Source organism: Oryx dammah, unplaced genomic scaffold (assembly GCF_014754425.2).
Source record: "Oryx dammah isolate SB20612 unplaced genomic scaffold, SCBI_Odam_1.1 HiC_scaffold_17, whole genome shotgun sequence".
Classification (NCBI taxonomy): Eukaryota; Metazoa; Chordata; class Mammalia; order Artiodactyla; family Bovidae; genus Oryx; species Oryx dammah.
Genome location: NW_024070201.1, coordinates 47524151 through 47541096, shown reverse-complemented (window position 1 = coordinate 47541096; position 16946 = coordinate 47524151). Strand labels below are relative to the sequence as shown.

Below are 16946 nucleotides of genomic sequence, written 5' to 3'. Positions count from 1 at the left end.
TCTCATCCTCTGTCCTTCCCTTCTTCTCCTGTCTTCAATCTTTCCTAGCATCAGGGTCTTTTTGAGTCAGTTCTTCACATCAGGTGGCCAAAGTATTGGAGCTTCAGCTTCAGCATCAGTCCTTCCAAAGAATATTCAGGACTGATTTCCTTTAGGATTGACTGGTTGGATCTCCTTGCAGTCCAAGGGACTCTCAAGAGTCTTCTCTAACACCACAGTTCAAAAACATCAATTCTTTGGTGCTCAGCTTTCTTTATGGTCCAACTCTCACATCCATACATGACTACTGGATAAACCATAGCTTAGGCTATATGGACCTTTGTTGCCAAAGTCATGCTTCTGCTTTTTAATATGCTGTCTATGCTGGTCATAACTTTTCTCCCAAGGAGGAAGTGTCTTTTAATTTCCTGGCGGTAGTCACCATTTGCAGTGATTTTGGAGCCCAAGAAAGTAAAGTCTGTCACTGTTTCCATTGTTTCCCCATCTATTTGCCACGAATTGATGGGACCAGATGCCATGATCTTCATTTTTTGAATGTTGAGTTTTAACCCAGCTTTTCACTCTGGTTTTTCACTTTCATCGAAAGGCTCTTTAGTTCCTATTCACTTTCTGCCATAAGGATGGTATCATCTGCATATCTGAGGTTATGGATATTTCTCCCAGCAATCTTGATTGCAGCTTGTGCTTCATCCAGCCTGGCATTTCACATGATATACTCTGCATATAAGTTAAATAAACAAGGTGACAATATAGAGATTTGAAGTACTCCTTTCCCAATTTGGAATCAGTCTGTTGTTTCATATCTGGTTCTAACTGTTTCTTCTTGACCTGCATACAGGTTTCTCAGGAGGCAGGTAAGGTGGTTTAGTATTCTCATCTCTTTAAGAATTTTCTAGTTTGCTGTGATCCATACTGCTTTAGTGCAGTCAATGAAGCTAAAGTAGATATTTTTCTGGAATTCTCTTGCTTTTTCTGTGATCCAGTGGATGTTGACAATTTGATCTCTGGTTCCTCTGCCCTTTCTAAATCCAACTTGAACATCTGGGAGTTCTTGCTTCACGTGCTGTTGAAGCCTGGGTTGGAGAATTTTGAGCGTAACTTTGCTAGCATGCGAGATGAGTGCAACAGTGCAATAGTTTGAACATTATTTGTCATTGCCATTCTTTGGGATTGGAATAAAAACTTATCTTTTCCAGTGCTTTGGCCACTAATGAGTTTTCCAAATTTTCTGGCATATTGAGTGCAGTGAGTGTACTGTGTACATAAATTACAGAATGACTATTATCATGGTATGTCACAAAAAATGGCAAAATAATACCGCTTCTCAGGTGAATCTCACTTCTCTGCTTCCCATTTTCAGTTCAAATAGTGACTAATAAGCTGAAATTTCACAGTTCATGACATGAAAATACCTTTATTACTAGATGATTTGCAGTTATAATTAGCAACAATTTGAACCATGAATGTTCTCCAGGTCTTCCTCATTCCCTAATTTATTGATCATAAAAAACTAGTTTCTGAGAATTTTTTTTTCATGATTAAGAGGATATTTACCTATTAGATCATTAATGAGGTCCTAAAAGTGGCAAAATCACTTCAGGGTAAAGTGCCTGTAGCAACATTTATCATATAACCATTACTATGAATACTTTTGCTTTAAAAATATTTGATGAAAGCTTAATTTATTAAAATTATATGTTATGAGCCTTCTGAAGGAACAGTCTACTTGCTTTCATTCTCATTATTCAAAAAATGGGATTATAACTCTGGCCAAACATATTTGCTGTTTAAAAGCAGAATATTGAAACCATCTTTGAAATTAATATTGAGAAATAGAGGGAAACAGCAAAATCCTGAAATGCCCTAAAACGGAAACTAAGAAGTACTCCTATGCTTGATTTTCACATATCTAGAATTAATTACATTTATTGTCTTATGAATACTTCATTCTTGCCAGTCTTCCTCAAAAATATAACCCAGGCATTCATTTATTCTTTACTTCAATAAATACAGCCAAACACCTAATAAATGTTAAAGAAAGGGGATGTAATTGTCAACAATAAATAAAGAATTCATTCCCTCATGAAGATTATATTTAATGGAGATTTTCCAAAATATTTCTAATATCACTGAATTCCAAACATACTCATAACTCTATTTGTGCCAAATTCTCCTAAACTCCCAGGAAAAGCTTTTTTTATGTCCTTTTTTAAAAATACATTTGTAAAGTTTGCAAGTAATTCTTTACAGTCCCTTTTCCATTTATAATGGCAATTCTCCCCTTCAGCCTTAAATTTTATGAAATTTTCTTCTAAAACAGAGGCTGAACTTTGTTTAATGAAAAATAAGTCACTGATGTGGTTATTTCTTTCCATGGCTGAGAACTTTCTGTGGAAGTCGTTGTGTGTCTCATCCCTGTCTTCTTCTCCTCCTTATTATGGGACTTACTTTATGTTCAGTGGCTCATTAGAAAACTATGATGGAGTCTTGCATGCTTTTTCTCTCTCTACCAAAGACTTAACGATCCTGAGCATCTCTGATGTTGGTCCCATCTGAACGGAAGAGGTGCAGCATCCTCAGTCGGATCTGCCTGGTCTTAATGGTATAAACCACTGGGTTGAGCACTGGAGGTGTGAGAAAGTGCAGATAAGAGAGCAGCACATGGCTGGAAGGGGAAGCTTGTCTGCCAAATCTGTGGATCATGGACAGGCCAATCATAGGTGTGTAGAAGAGCAGCACAGCACAGATGTGGGAGACACAAGTGTTGAGGGCTTTGAGGCGCTCGGCCTTGGATGCGATGGACAACACTGTCTGGAGGATGAGCCCATAGGACAGGACAATGAACACAGAGTCCACCCCCAGTGTGGACAGCACCACAAAGAGACCATAGACGCTGTTGATGTGGGTGTCAGCACAGGCCAGCTTCATGACGTCTGGGTGTAGGCAGTAGGAGTGGGACAGCAGGCGAGTCCTGCAGTAAGGCAGCTGCTTCAGCATGATGGGGGCTGGGATGTGGAGACCGATGCTGCGTACCACAATGGCCAGGCCCAGCTTGGCAATCCTGGGACTCGTGAGGATGGTACCATAGTGCAGGGGCTTGCTGATGGCTACAAAACGGTCAAAAGCCATGGCCAGCAGCACAGAGGACTCCATGATTGAGAAGGTGTGGATGAAGAAGAGCTGGGCCAGACACACATCCAGGGCCACCTCCCTGACTCCCAGCATGTAGATGGAGAGCATGGTGGGCAGGGTGGAGGCAGACAGCCCCAGGTCGGTCATAGCCAACATGGACAGGAAGTAGTACATGGGCTGGTGCAGGGAGGGCTCTGACCTCACCACCCACAGGATCAGGCTGTTTCCTGCCAGAGCAGCCACATACATGGCACACAGAGGAATGGAGAGCCACCTGTGCACAGCCTCAAGGCCTGGCAGGCCTGTGAGGAAGAAGGAGGTGCCAGTGTGGTTGGAGTCTGCCATGGTGACCTGAGGGGTGGAACTCCAAAAGTACAATCACACGTCCTAGAATTAAAAGATTACTGGGTCAGAACCTGTTCTATAAATTAATACATTGAAAAGGTTCCCCAAAATGATTCTGTGATAATTACAGCCTTTTAATTTTTCCAAGTATTCCTCCTAGTTCATAGATCAGAAACCCTTAAAAAAACAAAAGTGACTATGAATTATTAGAAGAAATCATGCATGTGTAGTAAGATTGGCTCTGGAGCCACACAACAAAATTTAACCCTAAATCAGAGTTTGAATCATGGTTCTTAAAAGGGAGTGAGACCATATTGATTCTAACTCTACATTATACATACTGGGAAATTAAATCCAGGTTCCAGTGTAGTCAGTGTGTCTGATCTAAAAGCAGAGTTCAGTTTTCCTCACTCCTTGTCAGGATCTCCTTCACATACTTTTCAATAAGTCCTTCTTTAATAAAGTGAACAGGAGAATTTTGCAGAGAGATACTTTCATACATACTAAAACATGGCTTCTTTAATGCTTTAACACACCCATGTGAGCACACAAATGAAGCCTTTCTACATGCAATCTGAAATGCCAAGTTATGGACATTTATCCAAATATGATTCATTGTCTAATGCCTATGATTCACTGTCTTATATGCATAAGTATAACATATAAATAGAATGATTCCTAACTCATTGCATATTGAGCAGACACTTTAAAGATCATCAGTAACTATTCAGCGTTATATTTATGAAATTATAGGAACTAGAAAAAGACATCTGTTTCCCAAGGAATCAGAATTTAGCTCCACTTAAAAAGTAATTTCTGGAGTAGGACAAAAATCTGAGAGTAGATCTTTTGTTTTCTCTGTGTTCTCTCCCTTGAATTTTGGCCACTGTGTCACTCCATGCCATCTCAACCACCTTTCTATACTTTGCCCATTATGAGTTCCTTTTTGAGAATACAGTGAAAGAGAACTCAGTTTGAAAGTTTTTTCACTTTCCTTCCTAATCATAAACAAAGGGAGATTACTGCAGCTTTCCAGAAATACAAAACATTAAAGAATCACAGTGAAAAGGGTAATTTAATTTTGAGCAGTCTTACTAAATCTTATACTCAGATACTTTTTTTCAGATGGTATTGGTATTTTTCCTTAATCACATTTCATTTTGTATGCCAGGAGAAATGCAATCCAGTATTACTCTCTCTTTGAAAAAGAGGTCTGCATATTTGTGAATTCTTCCATTTTTTCTTCTTCAGGTAAAAATATGTAGTTCATTACCTTTTATTTCATTTAAAGTACTTTACAGAACATTTTCATATATACCATTTTAAAGCAATTCAAACTTCAGAATGTAGCAAATCAGTTTTTCCAGACAAAGCAACTTAATCATGAAGAATTCAAATACTTAACTTTCCTAAGTTTACATAGATAATAAAAGGAGGGAGGCTTTCCTCATGGCTCAGGGGTAAAGAGTCCATCTGCCAATGCAGGGGACACGGGTTTGATTCCTGGTCCAGAAAGTTGCCACATGCTATGGAGCAACTAAGTCTGTGCACCACAACTCCTGAGCCTGTACTCTAGAGACCAGGAGTCACAATTACTGAGCCCACATACTGCAACTACTGAAGCCAGCCTGCTCTAGAGCCCATGCTCTACAGCAAGAGAAGCTGCTGTGGTGAGAAGCCTGCACACTGCAGCTGGAGAGTAGCCTCAGTTTGCTGCAACTAGAGAAAGCCCATGCAGCAACAAGGCCCAACACAGCCATAAGAGAATAAATAGAATTATTTTAAAAATAAATAAGCGAAAGGAGGATCCAGGACTGGAAGTGATTCTCTCTGACTCTGTGCTTTTTACCCTGATTATTGTTGCTTGGAAGACAAATGCCAGTCAAACAGACTTGAGGTACTCACAAACCTTATCTTTAAATCAAAGTAAACTAAAAACTCTCATGAATTCCTGTTTTTTTAAAGTTCCTTCATAATGGCCCCTTCAGGTTTGTCTATTGTAATCTACTTTCTTACCACCAGATGAGATGCCTTCATTTTCAGTCAGTAATTAAACTGTCTGAGGCAATGTTCAAGATCCAGGAAATAGAATAATGAAAAAAATTAATAAAATCTCAATAAAAAGAGATGCATGAGTCAATATTATTTCAAATATGTGAAGAAAATCAAACAATGTGGAAAGAGAAGGGGGTGTTATTTTAGACTGCCAGTTTAGGTCGAAGTTCTCTGAGGAGGGGGCAATTGAAGAAAGCAGAGGGATGAAAAGGAACAAGAAAGTTGGAGATTTTTGTGTAGGTGATTAAGTGGTTGGGTTGTTGTTGTTGTTGTTGTTGTTCAGTCACTCAGTCATGTCACACTCTTTGTGGCCCCGTGGATTGCAGCATGCCAGTCTTTCCTGTCCTATACAGATGTACCAAGGAATACCTTATGTTACTAGCACACAGGTTAACTAGGAGGTGGATATCTACGATAGATGTAATTGCAACAGAAATAAGAGAGTTAGGCGAACCTTCTAGAACCAATACCATCACTTAAGAAAACTGTAATCCATTTGCTGGGACTTCAGTGATCAGGGTGGTATTCTCTTCTGTGCTGAATATATAGCAAGTGGCTCTGAAAGTGTGGACCCTGGGTTAGTGGTATCAGCAGCATGAGAAACTGTAATAAGTAAAAATTATTAGGTCCCATCCAAGCCTACTGAATGATGGTTTCTCAGGAAGAAGCCCAGAATTAAGGTGCTTTAACGAATTCTCCAGGTAATTCTGATGCAAACCGAAATCTGAGAGTCACTGTGGGACATTCTTAGGAATATTGCTTAGTAAACAGATGAGTGCAGTGCTCTTGAAGTCCCACTAAAACAAAAAAGTGGGGGAAATCAAAAGTCATGAGTTAAGAGAAAAGGAACACTCTTAGACAAAGAAAGAAACCTCACATCTTAGTGCTAAATTCTGAGATGGGATCAAAAAAGACAGTCACAAACTCAGAGTGTTTTAGTAGGATGTACCAAATGAATTTACCATACATCATTACAGATTAAAGAAACATGTAGAGATTATAATAAATAAGGATACTGTTAAAAAAAATTTTTTTTTTCAGGACTTCCCTGATGGTTCAGTGGGTAAAGAATCTGTTTGAAAAGTATCACATTGTTAATAAGGTAATCTGTCCACTAAATTCTGTTGCTGTAGGAACTTGGACATGCTTTTTTATCTTTTTTACATACAGATTTATGAAATTTCTAGTTAATTACTGAATTCTCATCCTATCTTCACCCCAGGGTTTCTTCAAAGTTAGAAAAGAATCTTTAACATTTCTTTAACAGATTGAAAGACCCTTTGCTTTACTCACAGGTTTTACATGTATAAATGCCTCTAAAATAAGCAGATTCAGGGTTCCTGGCATTATTTCACTTACTTAGTCTTTGAGAAAATGGAGCTCTGAAAGAAGACATTGAGATGCTCATATATGTAGTGTGTATTATTATTTTTTATGTTTTGTACTAAACTGACTGCCTAGAAGAGGGAAAGTTTTGTTTGTGTGTGTGTGTTCATGTGGATGTGATGATTTTTCTTGTTTTAATTTTTTTTTTTTTAAAGTATTTGCTGAGTGAAGGGATTTCATTGTAAGAAGTAGAATAATATGGTTGAAAAGTCTGGATACCTGCCTCTGGTTCAGGCTCCAGCAATAAAACACTAAATAAATAAACAAACAAAGCAACTTCAACAAAACTTGGACTTAACAAGAGCTGTTTCCACAAGGGTTAAGGATGCACTGTGAGCTTCTTCCTCATAGGAATTCCTCCTTTTGTTTTGTCCACAGATTTCCAACTAGGAGAAAACCTGTGGCATCAAGGTACAAAGTGGGAAGCCACACTGGATTTTCTAACAGCAATATTTATTAGCTTCTGCAGGCACATTAAAGTAAAAATCTTGCTCAGTCATGTCTGACTCTTTGCGACCCCATGGACTATACAGTTCATGGAATTCTCCAGGCCAGAATACTGAAGTGGGTAGTCTTTCCCTTCTCCAGGGGATTTTCCCATCCCAGGGACTGGGTCTCCAGCATCACAGGCAGATTCTTTACCAGCTGAGCCACAGGGAATGACCATAGAATCCTTAGGCATGTTAGAATTCAGATCAACAGCATTGAGAGAGAATATTCTGCCATGATAGTAATAGGAAATAATCAGAGAACAGACTTTGTGTTCATAAAGGATTCTCCTCTCACACTGTATACACACACTCACATATACTATGCTAATTTCACTTCTCCCATCATCTAAAGAAAGGAAATGGGTGAATTGTACTAATTCTCATAGTGTGTCAACCTGATAGTTTTACTTGAAGATAAACTAAGACAGTGGATAGAAGAGTTCTTAGTAGCCTATAAAATATTTAGAAAGTAAATAATAACTGTGAATATTTGTCCATCCTTTAATTTAGAAAATTTACTTACCATATTCAAAATCCAAGGCACTTTTTCAATGCTGATTCTTCAGAGATTTAGACAAAATTCCAATTAATCTTGATCACTTTAGGCTTATCAATTCACCTCTTTTTGTTCACTTCCATCTTGCAAGGAGAAATAAACCATCTTTTCAAACTGTCTTCACAAACCAGCAATCCCCATACCATTCTGTTCCTTAAACTTTTCCTCACTTTAGCTTATCTCCCTTAAGGAGCATAGAATCCTTCTGCCTAGAAATTCAGGTACACACACATCAGGCTGTATTTAAGACAGTGGGGGCTTTTGAAAATAAGTTGCCAGCTCCTACTTGACATTTAATTAGTTCTATCTGTTATGACAACTCTTTTGAGAGATTCTTTAGAAAACCCGATAGCTCCTAGGTAGTATCTGAAGATGAAGAGCCCCTTTTCTTCCTCTAAATCTTCAACATAATATCCTTTTCCAGGGTCTTGATTCAAAACATATTAACAAGTCCTTAAACTAGCACTAATAAGGAAACTTGACAAATTGGTTTTTTTCCTTCTTTCCACTCCAAACTCCACAGATTGTTTACTTACCCAGAAGGAGATAAGATCTGAGAACATTTCCCACCCCTCTCCTGGGTACATTCCTGAATTTTCTCCCCTGATGAACACTCTAGGCTTTGGGGAAGCAATTGCTTTTAACCATGTCACTGCCAAACAAGTTTTGTAATGGGCCGAAGACTCTGTTGTGATTGGAAGTTCTTTGGACCTGCCAACGCTGAATTTTTCAGTTATGTGTCCCTGATTATTCCAATTAAAAACAATTGGTCTTTTTGAGAGTACAAGCTTCAACATAAGAAAGGCCTGAGTTGAAAAAGTCTTTACTGGTAATTGTCTAATATGTGAGGGCTCTTTTGGGCCTCATTTCTCATGTCCCTAAAATATAACATTACTACCATTGGGAAGTTAAAGATATATGATTAACATCAATGGCCCTAAGGTTCAACTGTCTAGGACTGAATCTCAACTCTGTCGCTTAATAGCTCAAAATATTTGGGTATGTCATTTAATCTCTCATTGACTGAGTTTCCTTATCCATGAAATTGGAATAATGAAAAGAGCTAATTCACCGTATTTTTGAGGATTAAACCAGGTACTCCATTAAAAAATTTAAGACAATGCTTGTTGTTATTCAAATATTTGAATAATTATCTATTTTAATATGATTATTATTTTATAATACTATAGTGAGTTTTTAATATAATAATATATACAAATCAATAGTAAGTTATTTTAAAAGCACATATTAAACATGAAATAAATTATATGATAATGATGGTCATACAAATGCAGCAAAGAAACTTTCTATTGTTGCCACAGAAATTTTAAAGTTCAATAAAATGAAAGACTTTCCAACTTTGAGGACATGTCAATTTAACGTGAGTTAAATAGAAATTAGAAATTTAGCCACAGCATTGAAAACCAAGACAATTAATGCTACTATGAAATAATGTTTTGTAAAGTTCTTTGTTTCACAGTATAGGCAAAATAAAATGAAAGCTTAATTTTTGTAGACACACTTACTTGTCAAATCCCTGAGTATAAATGCAGAAAAATAGAGAGGCTTGAAAAATTTTCCACTTCAATTTCCACCTTCAAGTTATATGTCATAAAGAAATAGTGGATATTAAACATATTCCAACTAATAAATAAATAACTCTAACTCTGGACAAGATATGTAAAATATATCAAACCTTGAAAAACAAGCAGGAAGATCTTTGATTTCTTGTGATAAAGGAAACAAGATGTGAAATTCATATCCATCTGGGCTTTCTGCCTGACTGTATTTTACAAGCTCAGACAGGGAAATTGAATGCAAATTTACAGCAGTTCTCTTCCTAATGGAGGAAAGTATTAGCCTGTGAGTGATAGACTTACTGGACCTAATGTTATCTACTGTTACCAAATCCAAGCTCCCTCTGCTTACCACATATGAAAGTGAAAGTTGTTCAGTCTTGTCCAACTCTTTGGGACCCCATGGACTATACAGTCAGTCCATGGAATTATCTGGGCCAGATTACTAGAGTGAGTAGCCTTTCCCTTCTCCAGGAGATCTTCCCAACCCAGGGATGAACCAACGTCTCCTGCATTGCAGATCGATTCTTTACCAGCTGAGCCACAAGGGAAGCCCAAGAATACTGAAGTGGGTAGCTATTCCTTCTCCAGGGGCTCTTTCCAACCCAGGGATCGAGCCAGGGTCTCCTGCATTGCAGGCGGATTCTTTACCAACTAAGCTATCAGGGAATCTCAGCACATGGGAAATCAATAAATCCAGGAGACTAGATGTTGAAGCAAGGAATACGACCTTATGTAGGAAGCTAGCTGCTGTAGAAGCTGGCAGACTACTGTCTAAAAATAACATCTTATTGGGGTCTGGATGCCAGATTCTTAAATATAACACAGATGTGGGGGTAGGGTGGGTGGGGAAGGTGAGGAAGTAAAAGGAGAAGGTCATTAATCTCACAAATATCTCCTGGAATGGCCAGTCTCAGGGAAGTGATGTGTTAATTTCTTCCTTCCTGTAGATATCTACATGTGGACACAGTCCTGAACAAAGGCATTTTGGTTTAACATTCATAGAGGGGCAGGGTTCCCTATGGCAGGCCATTATGTATAGACAATATCATTTTAGTGAACAAAAGCAATGGTAAGCAAAGATTAAAATGAAAGAAACAGATGCAATATAGAGTCAAAATTTGCTCTTCCCTATATCACTAGTACAGATTATGTTTGTAATAGAGCAGTTCTATCAAAGAAGTTAACTCAAGATTTACTTTTGAAAGAAAGACACCATGACACCAGAGCAAATCAGTTTCTCTAGCTTTCACTTGTCTATGAAAGCCTAGTCAGTTCTCATAAAAATGGCCTTGCAGGATGACAACTTTGCTTACTTTATAAATCCCCCTTAAAATTCAGAGAAAATTCAGTTGTATGTGGTATTCAACATTCAAAGACTATAACACAATAGTTTATGAAGACTCAGAATATCCCCTGTCTTTATTAGAAAGTGAGGAGCAGTGCTTTCATTACATGCAGAGGGCTGAAGAATATTGGAGTCTGTATCTGCTTTTCATACTTCATGAAGCTTAAAGAAACACTGATCTGCCTAATATTCACATTGTAATACATTTCATCTTATTATGATAATGTATTTATTTCTTCAAAATGCACTTCAAGTTTTTGAAATATTCTACTTGGTTTACATTAACCAGTGTAACTCACATCCCAAGTTAGTATGCAAATCATAAGAAAAACATATTTTGATTTCACATATTTGTCAAATTTTCAGAAGTACAACAAAGCGAGGCTCTCTTTAGCTTAATTTTGTATGGTTTTAGGTTTTTAGTTGGAAGGCATTATTAGATGTCATTTTGGAATCCGACTCTTCTAATTTGCTTGCTTTTACATGAAAATGATATTCTCAGGAGGCTGTCGGTTTCCTCTGCAATAATCTGAGTAGTCTGCAGACTGATAATGACTTTGTCAAATAAGAAACATATTTGTTGGTTAGTTTGTTTTTCATTAAGCAGGCACTGTTAAGCAGGCTGGAAAAACACCATAATGCATTTTGGTCAGTGTTTCTGACTAATTAATTGAAAGATTGTATGAAAAGTACTCTCTGCCTCCTCTCTGAGAAATCTTCAGTAAGCAGGCTGGTAATCATAACTAGGATTTCAACCCAGTTTACTGGGTTGGAGCATCTTCAGAATGCGTGCTCGAATCTCTTTGGTTTTGACAGTGTAGACAACTGGGTTGAGCATTGGAGGTACAAGAAAGTGTAAATAGGAGAGAAGCATGTATATCTGAGCTGGCAGCTTCTTTTTCCCAAAGCGATGGATCACAGACAGGCTGACCAGTGGTGTATAAAATAATAGTACAGCACAAATATGGGAAATGCAAGTGTTGAGGGCTTTCAGTCGTCCAGCATTGGAAGCAATGCTCAATACTGTCTTCAAAATCATCACATAGGAGAGAAGAATGAGGACCACATCCACACCCAATGTGGAGAGCATCACAAAGAGCCCAAGGCCACTGTTCACAACTGTGCTGGAACTGGCCAGCCTCAGAACATCAGGGTGAACACAGTAGGAATGTGACAGTGCATTCACAGGTGGGAACCGCAGTCTTCCAAGGAGTACAGGCAGGGGCAGGTGGAGGGCAGCACTACGGGTCACACCGGCCAGCCCAATGGCCCCGATGCGCTTGGCTGTCAGGATGGTGGCGTAGCGTAAGGGCTCTCGGATAGCCACACAGCGGTCAAAAGCCATGGCCAACAGCACAGCTGACTCAATTACTGAGCATGTGTGGATGAAGAAGAGCTGCACAAAGCAGGTTGCAGCTCCCACCTTCCTCTGGCCCAGGAGAAAAACAGCTGCCATGGAAGGCAGTGTGGAAACTGTGAGGCCCAGGTCAGCCACTGAGAGCATGGAGAGGAAGAGGTACATGGGAGTGTGGAGGCTGGGAACAGACTTGACCATGTGCAGTATGGTGGTGTTGCCCAGCAAAGAGAGAACATAGATGAAGCAGACAGGAATAGCTGTCCAGCAATGAGCAGTCTCCAGTCCTGGGAAATCCATCAGTATGAAGAAGAAACTGCTGGCATTATTGTTGATAGGAACTGCCATGTCTCTGAGAGATTTTTGCCCTTTAGGAGTTATGGAGACAGCAAAAAGTTATTCTTTTATAGCATTTCCTATCATCTCATCCCATATGGCACCCCTGGCCTATGCCTTCAGATAAATATTTCTCCTCACAATACTGAATCCTATTCCTTTAGACATTACCCTAGGGTATAATGCTACATTCTCTTCTGGGTCGTTTGTCCTTGTTTGCAGAAGCAAATTAGGCCTTTTGTTTATAGAAATTTTCTTTCTCATATGCAGATATTTTAATGGATAAAAAAGGAAAAGTGAAACTCTGTATTGAGAGTTCAGTGTCCTTGTACATAATCTAAATTAGTTTTTGTACCATAATAATAGGGTTCTAAAGAAACCGAGCTTTGGATAATTGTATTCAATGACTTCTTGGTAGTTAGAAAACAAAGTGTAAAAGAATGTTAACAGTAAGTCTGAACTCCTGATATAACCAGTTCTATCTTTTGCTCTGGCAGTTGGGACATCAGAACTAATACCTGTGACAAATACCAGGAAGAGTTTGAGTTTTATCTGTATTTTTCCTGGATTTATGTCCCTTCTTAATCCTGGTTACAGATCTTTAAAAAATATTTGAATATCTGGTACAGATCTGTGAAAGAAGGAAGGTCAAAACTAGATAATATTTGTCATTAGAAATACAGTAATAATCTCAATGCCATGCACAATTACTGAGTTTCTGCTACGTACTCAGTTTAAATAATATACTGACAGATGATGTATAGCTTGTTTTTGAAGGTCCACTAACCCATGGGTCAACAGAGAACACATCCATAAACTAATTCATGAGGGCACTGACTCTGGGACACATAAAAGATTCCACCTCTCTATCTGCATCCTGCTCTCCATGACTCACCTTTTTAATGATCCTGATTCCCTCATGGACGATTATTAAAGAAAGGAATAAAGTGTGGAATCTCAGTTCATGGAGTTCAAATGAGACTTTGTTCACATTGAATGATGCTTCTGCTTGTCAACATCTCCTTGGGAAGTCTTATGTATGTGGCAGTTATGAACAGTTAATCTTCATTTTAGTCTAATTCTTTTTCATAAACCAACTATAATGCTGCTGTATTTACTCATGAAGAATGCCTGCAGTCCCCATTTCACATGTTAACTCTTAGTCTAAGGAAAATCCAGAAAAGATATTCTATGAAAGGTGAGCGAAGCTGTCAAAACCAAAATAAGGCATGGCAATTGAATAGTAAAAACATATGGTGGCACTGATGGTAGGACAAGTAGTGGATGAAGAAAAAGAAGAAGAAGAAGAAGGAGAAACACCTATAAGAAAAGCAAAGATGGCAGGCGTCATGCTATTATATTTGAGAAAAGAAGGATCTGTAATAGAAAAAGGAAAGCTGTTTTTTTTATCTTTTTAAATAGTTAAACTACTGAAATGTGAGGGGGGACTGAGTGCTATGATTTATCTATATTGTCCTAATAAAATTTTTCTGAGTTGTGGTTACAGAGGGAGAGATGGACAATGAGTGGACTTAGTATCCATCCACCTGTTTTGACTAATTTTACTTATTTTTTATTAATTAATTTATATTCCAGTATAGTTGCTTTACAATGTTGTGTTAGCTTCTACTGGATAGCAAAATGAAAAAGCCTTACATATGAATATACATGTATCTCCCTGCCTTTTGGATTTGCTTCCCATTGAGTACACCACAGTGAATTGAGTAGAATTCCCTGTGCTACACACACTTTTAATTACAGTGTGTTTAAAATCACAGATACACTAGGAATGCAGAGAATTACCAGAGAAGGGAATGTATGAAAGAAAAACAGCAATGGGTACTGCATTTGGTTAGTGGTGTGCACTAGTTCTTCCAGCATAATTCAGTAATTATTACGGGTCTGTCACATAGCTGGGCTTTGCAGAGAGTATATATGGTATATATGAAGCCAAATTCTGAGGAAGTATAGTTATACAAGGGCTTCCCTGGTAACTCAGCTGGAAAAGAATCTGCCTGCAATGCAGGAGACCCCAGTTCAATGCCTGGGTTGGGAAGATCCCCTGGAGGAGGGATAATCTACCCATTCCAATATTCTTGTCTGGAGAATTCCATGGACAGAGGAGCCTGGAGGTCTACAGTCCATGGGGTCCCAAAGAGTCAGACATGACTGAGCAACTGAGCCACACACACACACACATACACACACACAAGGAACAGTCATACAGTTTTAGAATTCATTTACACGTGGAGAAGAGAGATACACTAAAAATGTCTGGACTTTCTCACAAAGAAATGCTAAAATGAAAGGAGTTGCCAGGCAATGGAAGACAGAGCATATCTGGACAAAGGTCAGAGCTTGCAAAACAAACCAATGCATGCTTCTCTCTGGATAACCCATAGTTTCTTCTTTAAGTATCTCATCATTATAAACCAAAGGGTTATGACATTTTATTGATCTGTGTCTAATAGTTATAGAAAATAGTGTAAGTCAAATTCCAAAAGTCTTTTTTTTTTTTTTTGAATGTACAACTTTCTGAGAAATGTTGCTACATTGCCAATATGCTAAGTGGCTTTCTGGCCATACAGATCTTTAAAGGTGTAAGTGCTGCTTCAGAGCACTAAAGCTGCACAGAATCCTGGAGTTTCTTGCACTGCCCTGAGAAATGCTACATAAACTAAATCATGTCAGTTCTTCAAAGCATAAATGCAGAGCTATTGTGCTTTTTAAACATCTTACCATATAGATTTAATATTATCAGTTCTTTAAACTATTTCTTTTAAGACAAGACCTCTACATAGTTCTTCATCATGAGGGCTTCATTGATAAATACATTGTGTTGCCTCTATTACAACGTAGTGTGAGACTTATAAACCATATTTCCAGTTTTTCTTCTTTGCCTCCTTCCTTCTTCTTCATGCATGCTCAGTAGCTTCAATCATGTCTGACTTTTTGCAACCTTGTGGACTATAGCCCACCAGGCTCCTCTGTCCATGAGGATTCTCCAGGAAAGAATACTGGAATGGGTTGCCATGCCCTCTGCCAGGGGATCTCCCCAATTCAGGATCAAACCCACATCTCCTGCGTCTCCTGTATCACAGGCAGATTCTTTACCCACTGAACCACCTGGAAAGCCCCCCTCTCTGCCTCCTTGCCTTCCTTTTTTTTTTTCTTTTAGGTATTACTTCTTTCTTACATTAATTATGGACTTGCAGTTGATCTTAAACTAAATGGCAAGAATTAAGTGATTATTGGGTTAAGAAAGAGGGGCCAGGGATGGTTTTCCAAAGATATAAAATGTATCATACATGAGAAAAATGTATACCTTTTGTATACATTTGTATACCTCCAATAAATGTCCATCCTGCCTCAGAAATCTTCACAATCAAGTTTGCAACCATATTTAGGATAGCCCATGACTTCTCTTGACTGCCATTCCCAAAATACATACAGTGTGATTTGAGCTAAAGTAGCTCAAGGTTTTTTGATTACTCACCTGACCCCAGTGCAGGGACACAACTTCTGCAAATCAAGTGCAGCTGGGACCTTGTATGGCTCCCGCCTTGAGCATAGTTTCAGGTGAGCAGGTTTATAAAGCACTGATTCTGGCTCTCCCTGGAGGCTTACATTCAGTCCCTGTGGTATAGATTCTCAGAGAAGCATCACATGTGCATGTGGCAGACAGAACTGTCCATTGCTAATTTTTGTGAATTTTTTCCAGCTCTCCAAAGGATGTATGGCATAAGATTAGAACACACAGTCAACTCTGCTTCAGGCTTACTTTCTTAACTCCATACAGATGAAAGTCATCATACAGATCATAGCTTTCTGGCCCCAGAAATATCTGACATCATATTTAGATCCAGGTGGCGCAAGTGGTAAAGATCCTACCTGCCAATACAGGAGACATAAGCAATGCGGGTTTGATACCTGGGTCAGGAAGATACCCTTGAGGAGCAGGGTATGGCAACCCGCTCCGTCCAGGATTTGTGCCTGGAGAATCACATGGACAGAGGAGCCTGGCAAGCTACAGTCTGTTCAAGAGTCAGATACTACTGAAGCAACTTAGCATATACATTTTAGATCTGCAGTACATACAATCCTTTATATCCTCCAACCCTCCTCCTCCAAATCCAGATAATATTTTCTCAAGTTATAAATATCTAGAAGGGTGAGAGTTGAATATCTAGAGCATTACTTTCATAAGTGATAATCTTAACATGTATCCTCCAAGAAAAATTCATTTAGTATTGCTTGATCTTTGATAAAATAATACACAGTTTACTTTTCCACTGTGAGTTCCCTATCCTCTTCCCTCCTTCCTAAAAGTGAGTTCTTTATTTTTATTTTTCCTGAGAAATGATTA

The 16946-nt window shown here is 38.6% G+C and overlaps 2 protein-coding genes across 5 annotated transcripts; both read right to left on the bottom strand.

Annotated features, from left to right (window-relative positions):
• Positions 1–1386: 1386 nt before the first annotated feature.
• LOC120876646 (olfactory receptor 51G2-like) lies at positions 1387–8566 on the bottom strand. 4 transcript variants are annotated; one of them, XM_040258615.1, is made up of 3 exons: positions 8502–8566; positions 7933–8174; positions 1387–3519 (listed from the first exon to the last, which is right to left on the bottom strand). In XM_040258615.1, exon 3 carries the CDS (start codon positions 3475–3477, stop codon positions 2518–2520), a length of 960 nt encoding a protein of 319 aa, XP_040114549.1. In that variant the 5' UTR covers positions 3478–3519; positions 7933–8174; positions 8502–8566; the 3' UTR covers positions 1387–2517. The 4 variants fall into 4 exon arrangements, with proteins under 4 accessions (XP_040114549.1, XP_040114550.1, XP_040114548.1 ...); XM_040258616.1 differs by having other exon boundaries at positions 7933–8048; positions 8502–8555; XM_040258614.1 differs by lacking the exon at positions 8502–8566 and having other exon boundaries at positions 7933–8475.
• A 3075-nt stretch (positions 8567–11641) lies between these two features.
• On the bottom strand, positions 11642–12592 carry LOC120875917 (olfactory receptor 51G2-like). The gene has a single exon (XM_040257669.1). The coding sequence runs from the start codon at positions 12590–12592 to the stop codon at positions 11642–11644; it is 951 nt and encodes a 316-aa protein (XP_040113603.1).
• Positions 12593–16946: the final 4354 nt, after the last annotated feature.